General features: G+C 43.4%; 2 protein-coding genes across 3 annotated transcripts in view; both read right to left on the bottom strand.

Annotated features, from left to right (window-relative positions):
* The window catches only part of LOC109905149 (disks large homolog 3), a 131,472-nt gene that overhangs the window by 113,740 nt on the left and 4,912 nt on the right, over positions 1 to 12,820 (bottom strand). The window contains exons 8-10 of one of the 2 annotated variants that reach the window (XM_031790092.1): positions 9,674 to 11,295; positions 7,619 to 7,750; positions 2,889 to 2,974 (exon numbers count right to left, since the gene is read on the bottom strand). In XM_031790092.1, coding sequence (XP_031645952.1) covers positions 2,889 to 2,974; positions 7,619 to 7,750; positions 9,674 to 9,689 — 234 coding nt within the window. In that variant the 5' untranslated portion in view covers positions 9,690 to 11,295. The remainder of the gene's footprint in view (positions 1 to 2,888; positions 2,975 to 7,618; positions 7,751 to 9,673; positions 11,296 to 12,820) is intronic. The other variant, XM_020502368.2, reaches the window with a different exon arrangement.
* LOC109906009 (glycerophosphoinositol inositolphosphodiesterase GDPD2) overlaps positions 11,287 to 12,820 on the bottom strand; it is a 39,907-nt gene continuing 38,373 nt past the window's right edge. Inside the window, exon 10 of the mRNA XM_031791395.1 lies at positions 11,287 to 11,295. Within this exon, the coding sequence (XP_031647255.1) occupies positions 11,287 to 11,295 (9 nt within the window). The remainder of the gene's footprint in view (positions 11,296 to 12,820) is intronic.

The following is a 12,820-nucleotide window of genomic DNA, read 5'->3' as shown; positions in this document are numbered from 1 at the left end:
GGCTGAGGGATGGGTCTGAGGCTAGGGATGGGGCTGAGGCTGAGGGATGGGGCTGAGGCTAGGGATGGGTCTGAGGCTAGGGATGGGGCTGAGGCTGGGGCCAGCCACTGATCTGAGCCATCCCATTCACTATCCCCCACTGCTAGGGCCTCCTCACTGACCAGCCACTGAGCTAGGCTGTCCCATTCACTAGTCCCCACTGCTACTTCTACTGCTGCTGCCTCTCTATATAGCCCACACTGGCCAGGCCTGAGGTTAGGGATGGGGCTGAGGCTAGGGTTGGGGCTGGGGCTGAGGGATGGGGCTGAGGCTAGGGATGGGGCTGAGAGATGGGGCTGAGAGATGGGGCTGATGGATGGGGCTGAGGCTGAGGATTGGGCTGAGGGATGGGGCTGAAGGATGGGGCTAAGGCTAGGGATGGGGCTGAGGATAAGGATGGGGCTGAGGCTGGGGATTGGGCTGAGGGATGGGGCTGAGGCTGGGGATTGGGCTGAGGGATGGGGCTGAGGATTGGGATGGGGCTGAGGCTGAGGGATGGGTCTGAGGCTAGGGATGGGGCTGAGGCTGAGGGATGGGGCTGAGGCTAGGGATGGGTCTGAGGCTAGGGATGGGGCTGAGGCTGGGGATTGGGCTGAGGGATGGGGCTGAGGCTAGGGATGGGGCTGAGGCCAGGGATGGGGCTGAGAGATGGGGCTGATGGATGGGGCTGAGTCTGGGGATTTGGCTGAGGGATGAGGCTAAGGCTAGGGATGGGGCTGAGGATAGGGATAGGGCTGAGGATAAGGATGGGGCTGAGGCTAGGATGGGGCTGAGGGATGGGGCTGAGGCTGGGGATTGGGCTGAGGGATGGGGCTGAGGGATGGGGCTGAGGCTGGGGATTAGGCTGAGGGATTGGGCTGAGGGATGGGTCTGAGGCTAGGGATGGGGCTGGTGTTGAGTATGGGCCGGGGTTGGGCCAGCTGTAATGCAGGGAGGGAGGGCTGGGGCCCTTGTGTGGCTGATGTAGTTGTAAGCAGCACCAGGGTGTATCAGAGGAGAGGTGAGTGGGGCACTAGGTCTTTGGTTAAAGCCTTTGACGTGATGTGACGCGTGACCACAGTGTGTGTTTGACATGGGCCAATAAGATGAGGGATTTGAAAAATGATATCTGTCACGTGAGCATTAAATCTGACTGTAATTCATTGAATGAACGAAAATCTGATTATGTCAGGGAAATTATTGGTTCATGACAGTGCAATAGTACTAAGGTTGAATAGTTTAAACTAGAAGGTACATATAGGAATCCCTAGAGCCAACAAATACATTGAAGTGCTGTGACTGGAATCTTTCTAGACGCATTCACACCTTCAACAAAGGAATCAGGTTCCTTTCTCCAGGCTTGGCTCCTATTTATGTCATGTCACACACTAAGATACGTGTATAGCAGCCATGAACTGTACAACACAATCTTCTGCGTTAACTCGTCCATTCAATTCAATATGGTAAGCGATTACTGACATGTTTATTGCACATTCCCTATTTGACTGACCATACGTAATGCTATTAATGCATGGATTTAAAAAAACATTGCCATTACTTGATTGTTTTGGGGGCTGGTTAAATCATGACGGGATATAAGACCCAATTTTGGCAGAATGAACATGCCAGGTAAACGAGATTTCTATCGGATGTCCTGGATTGATTTATTATGGACTATCAATATTACATTAAAAACCACTTCACTTAAAGCAGGTGAAAAAGCGGTTGTAGCGGATACACGAGCGCTCGTGCACACACACACACACACACACACACACAAACACACAAACACACACACTGTGTAATACGAGGCCGTAGTATTTCATAATCCCAGTACTAAAGCCAGGTCAAAAAGTGTTCCCTTAATGGCCATAGAAATCAGCCAAGGATCAATTTCATTAACATTTTGACTTAGCTGGAACAAAGTTATGAGGCAATATTGAATCATTCAGGTGATATGAAATCAGGCGTCACCTCCCATTCAGGGACCATTACAACATCAATCACAACAAGGTACTACTTTAGAGCAGATACATAGGGCCCTGATTCACAGGCGGTTGTCTAGAGTAAATGGCCTGTATACTGAAGTGTACACCCTACTAGAAAGTTTGTGTTTTATGCTCTCCTGCTTTGAATTGAATTACTTTCTACCAAACTTCTCAGTGTTTATTTTTCCTGAGCTGGTCTATAAATATTACCGGTGGTGACCATGTGATGCAATTGCAAACACTTGTAATGAAAGGTCTGTGTGACATCGTCATCGTGTGACATCGTCATCAGCAGCCCACTGATGAGCACATGGTGTTACCACTGTTGAACTGACTAATGCTGTGATGTCTGTCTTCCTCCATCACTCCCAGACAACCACTATTTTCTCTCGCTCTGTCTGTCTGTCTGTCTGTCTGTCTGTCTGTCTGTCTGTCTGTCTGTCTGTCTGTCTGTCTGTCTGTCTGTCTGTCTGTCTGTCTGTCTGTCTGTCTGTCTGTCTGTCTGTCTCTCTGCATATCACTCAGTCACTCTCTCTCTCTGTCTGTCTGTCTCTCTGTCTGTCACTCTGTCTCTCTCTGTCTGTCTCTGTCTGTCTCTCTCCCAGACAACTACTACTTTCTCTCTCTCTCCACTTCTGACACCAGTGTAGAAAATGGCGGGACAGGGAAGCGAATCTGGGTTGCTGGAGTGAAAGGTAAACACCCTACGCATAGCACCAATAGAGTTGGCTCACATTAGCAAGGATCGCTACAATCTTTTGTGCATTATGCAAGATGTGTAGAGCATTTTTAAAGGGATTTTTAAAAATCTGGTTAACAGATTTTTACATTGTGTACAAGTTGACTGAGAAAGTGAAGCAGAACTTTCTCGAAGTTTCTCACCTCCCCCGCATCCTCAGCATTGGCCTCCTTCACTGCGTTCTGGGTTGTGTTCAGTTGCAGGGTCACCTCGTAACATTCTTGGATATCTGCAAGGAATTGAATAAACACTAAGTTATCGAAATAAAGGCCATTGTCTCCTCAGATGTGAGTACTTGAAAGACAACCCCCCCCCCAAAAAAAAAATATTTGTTTCCTTCAGTGTGGTTCTCTGTATGGGTGGGACATCTCTTCACTATTTCTCATTTATGTTTTTGTCTAAAACTTTTCTAAATGTTGTTGTATGACTCAAATCCTGTCTGCTCAATGTCCAATCTGCCCCAACCTATATGGTGCCTATACCTAGATGTTAGTCAGATCAGGAATAACTCCTGTTCTGTGTCACTTCCTCTCACTCCATCACCACTAGGCCATGCTGTGTTCCACTGTGGCCAGCTCTGTACCGCAGGCCTCCCTCACTGCCAGCCCCAAACTTCTCACCCTCCCAAATCCTGCTTACTCTCCTACCATGACCATTGCCTTCTTTTCCTCAACTCATTTCCCCACCTTCTTTAATTGAGTTTCTAAAACACTCCCCCTTCCTCCCTTCCCTCTCCTCCCTCTTCCCTCTCCTCCTTTCCTCACCCTTCCTCTCTCTCCCCCTTCTCCTCCCTTCCCTTCCCTTCCCCTCTCTCTCCTCCCCCTTCCTCCTCTCTCTCCTCCCTTCCCCTCTCCTCCTTCTCCTCCCTTCCCCTCTGCTACCACCTCTCTCTCCTCCCTCTCCTCTCTCATCACCTTTTGGGTCATTTAGCTGCTGTGTCCTGTGGTCACCTATTGACTGGCAGCCACTTGATGAGAATGCGGGGAGACATTGTTGCTGATGTCACACACTGGCCCCCTTGCTGAACTGTTGACATAAAGAGATCGCTGTTCTCATAAGAGCTACAACTTTGTTAGCTTCAATGTCAGGACACATGGACAGAAACAATGTGTAGAAAGAAGATCAACAATAACTTGAAATGTATAAATATGTATTGTGTACAAATATGTATGTGATTTCTGTGAACTAGAGCTAAAGGAGTGAAGGCACTGTATGTACCAATGTGTGTGTGTGTGTGTGTGTGTGTGTGTGTGTGTGTGTGTGTGTGTGTGTGTGTGTGTGTGTGTGTGTGTGTGTGTGTGTGTGTGTGTGTCCCAACAGTGGGAACAAAAGTGGAAGAAGGGGGCATGTGAATCATCACTGTGTAAGAGTGTCTGACTGTGTAGGAGTAGAAGCAGAGATTTTTGCTGCCCAGCTGGTTTGAGAGGCACACACACACACACACACACAATGATTTAGTCCTATGATTTTACAATGTAGTATTTAGCTTTGTTGTAAGCATTGTACAAACAATGCAAACATATAACTTGCCCTGATAGTAAAACAAAATAATTGAGATAAATATATTACTGCATATCGCTCGTGTAAATTGTTCAATTTATGTGAAATTACTTTGCACTAACCACCACTTATATGAAACCATTATCACACGGCAAACCCTTAAAAAAGGTGCATTATCAACAGAGAACAGTGTGTTCAGAGCTGTGAAGAGGTGCAATGTTTTCCCAAAACCCAGAGTCAGATGAAACCTCAGAGGCTGCAGCTTCCTCTTTCTCCAGCTTTCCAAAACAGTTTCCAACCCTCAAAGACCACATCAATTCCTGGCCACGGAACAGAAAATACAAACCCTGTTTTATCCCGGTTACCTCTTTCACAGGCCGTCTCTCACAGATCTCTGTTCAGCACTGTGGACCCGTTTTGGGATGTCCTGGTTAGAATGTGTGCCCCAGTCAGTCTATAATGTCTCCAGCTGTTACTTCTCTCTGTTCTACAAACGACACCGTGGGCTTTGTATGTATGTGTGTGTGTGTGTGTGTGTGTGTGTGTGTGTGTGTGTGTGTGTGTGTGTGTGTGTGTGTGTGTGTGTGTGTGTGTGTGTGTGCGTGTGCGTGTGTGTGCATACACCCATGTTAGACCCGCCTCTACGTATATCCGGTAGAACTATTCAAGTGTACTGGAGACATCTCTCCACTCATAGCCAGCTCTGGGTGAATCAGCCTGAAAATAATGTGGCCCTGAGTGCTTTCCATGGGATGACAATGAGCAACAGACAGACAGACAATCTGCTCATTAGAATCTAACAAAATTGGGTCAGAGGTAAAGGAGCGTACAATTCCAACCTCCCTCCTCTCCTACCCTACAATAATATCCTGCTCCACTACTTATGGACTAAGTTGTGGGAGTGTTGTGTGTGGGTGTGTATGTGTGTGTGTGCATGGTTGGGTGGGTGTTTGTGTGTGCCCAACCCCCCCCCCCCCCCTCTAGCCACGACCTCTTCCTGCATGTTTGCATGTCGGGGAACAAAGAGATGAGTCCGCAGTTAAGGCGACCTTTGTTCATGATTGTGCAACCATGCAAAACATCCAATCAAGCGCTCAGTGCTCCAACTTCCCACAGTGCATCACAAGCAAGGGCACTCCCATTCATTCACACATCAAATACTCAAATACTGTACAATGCTGCCCACAGCTGAACTGATGAACACTTCTTTACACCAGTCATGCCAGTTTTCATTCACTTTCATAATACCTTGTTTGACACAGTGCCAATACTGTTCATTTACACATTTTCCCACTGTGACAGAGCATACCGATAGCGATACATTGGCAACAACAAAAATACAGCCAGTGCAAAAATAGCTTCACCACTACAACAACCCCACTACAACAAGTAGCATAAACAAAGTCCATCTACCTCTATTTAAATAGGTACTGTACAAATGTACAGTAGTGACAGTAGCAAACAAACCTCGGCCCTGAAGGAAAACAGCAGAGAGCATCTGGGAGGCTAATGCGGTGAGTAATGTTTGAATAACCCTGTGTTCCCGTTAGCTGTGTAAACGTTCAGCACCTCCCCTGTGCCTGGGCTGATGATTAAAACCACATGTTGAGGGAGAAAACCCGGGCCTCATTTGACCCCGCTCTGCCCCTGCGTCTAAGACTCTCTCTCTCACCCACAGACTCTCTCGGCTGTATCCTCAGGCTGAACTCAGGCCAGGAGAAACAGAGGGTGAGGATGGCGCGGGCAAAGGCAGCCATGAGCTGTTTTTTTCTACAGTACTCTACTCTACCGTACCTCCAGCCCCAGACTATGGCTGCACATTCCTGCCCCGGGATCCAGACTCTTTGGAGTGGAATGCTTGGAATCCTGATTCGGAATCCTCAACCCCCTCGCTGTACCCCAGCCTACTCTTTTGATGTGGAGGCAACCTCTTTAATAAATCAGACATAAACTGTTGGGATAGTCATATGTGGTTTACAAAGCCATCCTTTGAATACTGGAGATATTGACCACACGAACAGGCTGACAGATAGATCAATATATCTGGTCTTTTCTGTGTTGGGATTAACACATCATTTTCTAGTTAGACCGCAGCAACAGTTTCGCTAATAGCACATTATCATCAACGTATCTGTTCAGCGAGTTTGGACAGGCAGGCATGCACGTCTGGAGAGACCACTGGTCATGGTGGACAGCCTCCTCAGTCTACCCTCTTCTCCAGTCCTCCCCCCTGCTCCATGGACCCCCATCCCCCATGGAGGCTCCAGATTTCTGGGTAGAGCAGCCGAAGCAGCAGACCCACAGGGTAGCATCATTTGGGAATGGCCATGATAATTAGAGGGGCCACTCAGCCATTGGTTAAATGGAACTAATTTGTCTCCTTTGCAGGGTAAAAAGACTAAAGTGAAATATAGTTTCACAGGAGCTGATTTGGTGCCGTAACTGCTTATTAAGTTATCGTTGCAATACACTCAAGAGTCAGTTTAGTTCATGGTTCCAGTTAAGCAATGATACTGTCGAGGTGGTGAGGTCATGCACATTCATGGTATTGCAAACATCTATTCTGGACTGGTAACACCCTGTTATTACAGATCATATAGCAGTGTTTTGGCTGTTGCGAAATAACCACATCTAGGAAGTCTTCCTATGAGATGATCCTGACCAAGTCAGGATAAGATGGCACAGTGCAAATACTGATTGATGTGCAAGTTGAAAAAATATGTGTAACTCTTTCACAAGGTAAAGAAATGTGAGCCTCTGGTAAAACGTTGAGCTCTCTGAGAGGGCCGGCTTGTGATCAGCCCATAGACAGTGTCACGGGCATGTTTAATAGGATTTCATTACCATCCGAGTACATTAGAGAGGGGGGGGGGGGGGTATACAGCAAAACCTTTTGTGAGTTGAACTGAAAGGCCTCTTTCATGGGACTTCACTGAAAAACGTTTAGGCTATTCCCACAAAAATGAATATAACCTGACTGTGCCATCTATGTCTTTTAGCTCTGGTCAAGAACAACCCTCCACACAAAAACAACTAGTGAGTCGTTGATAATTTTCTTGAAACTAAACGCACTAGTTGAGTGTTTCCCAACTCTGGTCCTCCAGTACCCCCAACAGTACAGATTTTTATTATAACCCTGGACAAGTACACCTGATTCAACTTGTGAACTAATCGTCAAGCCCTCAATGAGCTGAATGAGGTGTGTTTGTCCAGGGTAGGGAACATGTCCAGGGAAACATGTATACTGTTTGGTTTACTCGAGGACTAGGGATGGGAAACACTGCACTAGCTGATTTGTTGTCTGGTTGGACTGAGACTTCTTTATTCATAAAATAATAATAGTGAAAGCATGTGCGTATTTTCCTCGTCTTACCAAGTAGGGCGTGAAACAGTTGGCTGCCGAAGATGGCGGAGACCTTCCCCACGCTGGTCTTCAGGGCTTGTTCCTCTGGCCTGGTCAGACTATCCTGGTATTGTCTCAGCAGACCCACTGCCCTCTCTGTGTCTGACAACATGGATGCTTCATGTTAACACCCTCACAGAGCCAGTCGTAGTGATAAAAAGTTAAGAAACTGATCAGATGTGCAGTGCAGTGCACAATACCATTATGGTCCTTCAAACATTTGGCAATATTATTCCACCATTAGCATAACACAAGTCTAAGTGTACGTGAAACAGTAGGAAATTCCTAAAATGAGGGTTTAGAGGCACACTTGTGATAGGTTACTATGCAATTTAGGATCGAGTTGGTTTTGTTCATTGCTCAAGAGTTTGTCTGACTTTTAGTGCTGCTATGGGCAGGAAAGGGGTGTACTATCAGAACTAGAGTATAGTATGCCCACTCTATACTGAAAAGCAGCCATACTCTATACTGTATACCAGCCATAGTCTATACTGTATAGCAGCCATAGTCTATACTGTATAGCAGCCATACCCTATATTGTATAGCAGCCATACTCTATACCGTATAGCAGCTATACTCAATAGGTGGGTTAATATATATTGATATTTGGGGAATTTGGTCGGGATTCAACTCCTGGTATCATATGAAGAAACATAGCACATGGAAAATATGTAGAATTGCAGGAAATTAGCTTTAAAACGGCACATTTTTCCCTCTGCCAACAAGAGGGATGTGAACAGTTTGGGGTCACATGGGTTGCGAGCTGAGGGTTTGTACCTACGCCGATAAATGACATTATCCATCCGGACCTTAGCTACTTAAGACATGTATGTGACCGGACCTTCTCAAATATACTGAACTGGACAAAAATATAAACGCAACATGCAACAACTTCCACGATTTTACTGAGTTACAGTTGCAGTTCATTTGAGGAAATCAGTCAATTGAAATAAATTCATTAGGCCCTAATCTATGGATTTCACATGACTGAGCAAGGGCGCACTGGGGAGCCAGGCCCAGCCAATCAGAATTAGTTTTTGCCCACAAAAGGGCTTTATTACAGACAAAAATGCTCCTCAGGTGTCCGGGTGGCTGGTCTCAGACTATCCCGCAGGTGAAGAAGCCGTATATGGAGGTCATATTCTCAAAAATGACATTAGAGGCAGCTTATGGTAGAGAAATTAACATTAAATTCTCTGGCAACAGCTCTGGCGGACATACCTGCAGTCAGCATGCCAATTACATGCTCCCTCAAAACTTGAGACATCGGTGTCATTGTGTTGTGTGACAAAACTGCACATTTTAGAGTGGCCTTTTATTGCCCACAAGGTGAATCTTTGTAATTATCATGCTGTTTAATCAGATTCTTGATATGCCACATCTGTCAGGTGGATAGATTTTTTTTGCCAATGGAGAAATGCTCACTAAACAAATTTATGCAAAAAATTTAAATAAATAATATTTTTGGGCATATGGAACATTTCTGGGATCTTTTATTTCAGCTCATGAAACATAGGACCAACACTTTACACGTTGCGTTCGGAATTTTGTTCAGTATAGTATTTGAGTACCCCTGCTGTTTACATTGCATGAGGGTGCACAGCTGTTTGCTGAAGCCAGGTAGGAGGTGTAGGTAGCCTAATTAACAGCATTGAGATGATCCACCCTCCCTTACTACAACCACAAAGTTTATTATGAGTAAACTGAATTACTTCCCTTGGCAGTGTGAAAGTGCTCCATGGCAGTAGCCTATATACGAGTTCATGGAAACATACTTCCTGTTTTCGCTTAGAAGATTTCAAGTTTCTTCCAAAAATGCACTAGTTCATTCTGTTCATGCTTCATAGTTGACAACACAGTGGCAAAACCACGGAAAACCTACATTGTAGTTGCTATTTTCGACGTGTCATTACTTTAACAACTATAACAGCGAATAAGCCTAAACGTTCTAAAAACTGCCTCGAATAAACTTTTAGTTTAAAACTTTTCCTCTAAACTCCTGAGAAACATTATGTAGGCACTTACCATACTTGTGGACCATGGTGGGTAGAAAATATTTTGAGAACTACTTTTCGAGGCAAGCCGAAAACTAACCCACAAACCAGAAGTAACAAGTTGAAATTCGGCGTTGAATGTTGTACCGTTACTCTTCACCAAAACAACTGTAATCCCGCAGTTATAAACGCAACCACCAAAACAGACACTCCCAAATTCGCTCTTCACTGAAATGTTACTTTAACTGTAGCAGCAGCAGGGCACTCGGCACGAGAAGAATTTCTTTCATGTGAAGTTCCCGGGAATTCTGTTGAAATAGTGAAAGTGTTTATGCGCCACTGTCGCGGCCTCGGCCCCTCGCCTAAACATGTGATCACTGTATATGAATGAGTCTGTAGCCCACCCATGGGGATGTGGGTCTATAAGCAGCCCAGCACCGACACATTCCTTGTCATTCAAAAATACATCCAGGTTTTTGTGGGATCATTTTCATGGACTAAAATCATAATTTCCATCATCTTCATCATTCATCTCTGCTAATTCTGTTCTCATGTCCTCCGGATCTGATAACACCTGTATATAACTTTGTTTGTTGCCTGTGTTCTATGTTCTGGATAGTTTTTATCATTTTTATTATTATTTAAAAAATATATATTTTTTTGCCCCTTAATGTGAGAAAAGTGCTTTACAAATTAACTGAATTACTATTATTAATTATTATTATCATCATAATCATCGTCTTCATATCCACCACCACCAACCCGATTACTATCATCAGTATCACCTAGGAACAATTACTTTAAATTCCAACTTTTTAAAATAGCCAACCAAAAATATTCAATAGTTTGACACTTGACCATCGCACAAAAACCTGGTTACTCCTGCCATCTAATGGTTGGAGAAGAGACTTTCATATTGCCAAGGACCAGCATCTGCAGCAACTGAACCCAACACATTCCATTTTTTTTTATTCACACACAAATAAATCATGACATGTAATTTTCTGAAACACACGCTCTGTCTCTCACGCACACAACTACTCACTCACGCACAGGCGCGTACACACACACAGACATGTGTCAAATCCAGATAGCCTATTTTTTTAAATAAAATGTTATAAGATGATTTGTGATCATTTTGTACATCTCTCATTCAGAATGTAAGCCCCAGTGGAAATAGTGCTGACATTTATCAGTGAACCCAACACCAGTAGTTTCCAAATAAGACTTCATGTAAACTTAATGTATACAGTGAACAAATAAATATTTTTTTTTACAAATAGTGTCACGCAAACATTTTCTATAGGAAAACACTATTTACAAATGGTCACAAAAAGCATCTAAATATATTGAAATAAAATGACAATGAAATTACTTCTTGAATGGCCATCCTTGTGGCAACCCATGTGGTATTTTCACCTTTGCTCATAAATTCTCATAATGAATGTAAAATGTACTTTATGCATGTGATCCACACATTTTTATAGATACTGTCTTTTCAATTAGCCTAATTACTTCCTGATTCAAGACTGAGCCATTAGGGTGTAGGGTGGGGTGGGATGGATTTCTGGATCCAAGCTGAACTATTCAGATGGTAAGAAGGAAGATAGCTCTCTTGATTCCAAAGCAGAACATGTGTGCATCTCATTTCTTCTAGAGATAATCAGACACAAACCATTATTCCACTTCCTCATTATAGAATGTCTCTTTATATGATGCTCTTGTGTCCTAGTTTATAAGATCATAAGCAGAAATACAGCAGTTATTTTCTTTGCATGTCATCAATGCAACCGAAACACTACAAATTAAATTATTTACACCAACACAAGAATGAAATGTATTATGGTAAGAGAGCATGGTATAATCCTTCTTTATCAGTCCCATTCATCATTCAAGATACATACAGTGCCTTCAGAATGTATTCACACCCCTTACATTTTTCCACATTTTGTTGTGTTACAGCCTGAATTTAATATGGATTACATTTAGATTATTTTTTAAATCACTGGCCTACACACAATACCCCATAATGTCAAAGTGGATTTTTTTTTGTTAGTTTGTTTTTACAAATTAATACTTTCAAACTGAAATGTATTGAGTCAATAAGTATTCCAAATTTAAAAATGTACTTAACCAGTTTCATAATAAGTTGCATGCCCTCAATCTGTGTTCAATAATAGTGTTTTAAATAATTTTTGAATGACAACCTCATCTCTGTACCCTACACATACAGATAATTGTAAAGTCCCTCTGTCAAGCAGTGAATTACAAACAAAGACTCAACCAAAGACCAGGGAGGTTTTCCAATGCCTCACAAAGAAGGGCACCTATTGATAGACGGGAAATTAAAAAAATAAAAAACAGACATTGATCATCCCTTTGAGCATGGTGAAGTTAATAATTACACCTAACTCAGTTGCCTGAGAGGAAGGAAACCACTCAGGGATTTCACCATGAGGCCAATGGTGACTTTAAAACAGTGATAGGAAAATTGAGGATGGATCAACAACATTGTAGTTACTCCACAATACTAACCTAATTGACAGAGTGAAAAGTACATAAGGAGAAATATTCCAAAACATGCATCCTGTTTGCAACAAGGCATTAAAATAATACTGCAAAAATGCAATTTACTTTTTGTCCTGAGTACAAAGTGTCATGTTTGGGGCAAATACAATACAACATATTACTGATTACCACTCTTCCTATTTTCAAGCATAGTGGTGGCTGCATCATGTTATGGGTATGCTTGTAATCTTTAAGTGCTGAGGAGTTTCAGGATAAAAAAAATCAACCGAATGGAGCTAAGTACAGGAAAAATCCTTCAGGAAAACCTAGTTCAGTCTGCTTTACACCCGACACTGGGAGATGAATTCCCATTCAGTATAACAATAACCTAAAACACAAGGACACATCTACACTGGAGTTGCTTACCAAGAACAAAGTGAATTTTCCCGAGTGGCCCGAATTAAAGTTGGCAAGACCTGAAAATTGTTGTCTAGCAATGATCAACAACCAATTTAAAAGAGCTTGAAGAATTTCGAAAGGAATAATGGGCAAATGTTGCACAATCCAGGTGTGGAAAGCTCTTAGAGACCCAGAAAGACTCACAGCTGTAATCGCTGCCAAAGGTTCTTCTACATAGTATTGACTCAGGGGTATAAATACTTATGTATAT

The sequence above is a fragment of the Oncorhynchus kisutch genome, linkage group LG15 (assembly GCF_002021735.2).
Source record: "Oncorhynchus kisutch isolate 150728-3 linkage group LG15, Okis_V2, whole genome shotgun sequence".
NCBI classification, from domain to species: Eukaryota; Metazoa; Chordata; class Actinopteri; order Salmoniformes; family Salmonidae; genus Oncorhynchus; species Oncorhynchus kisutch.
The sequence above is the reverse complement of the archived record's forward strand: the minus strand, read 5'-3'. Positions and strand labels throughout refer to the sequence as shown.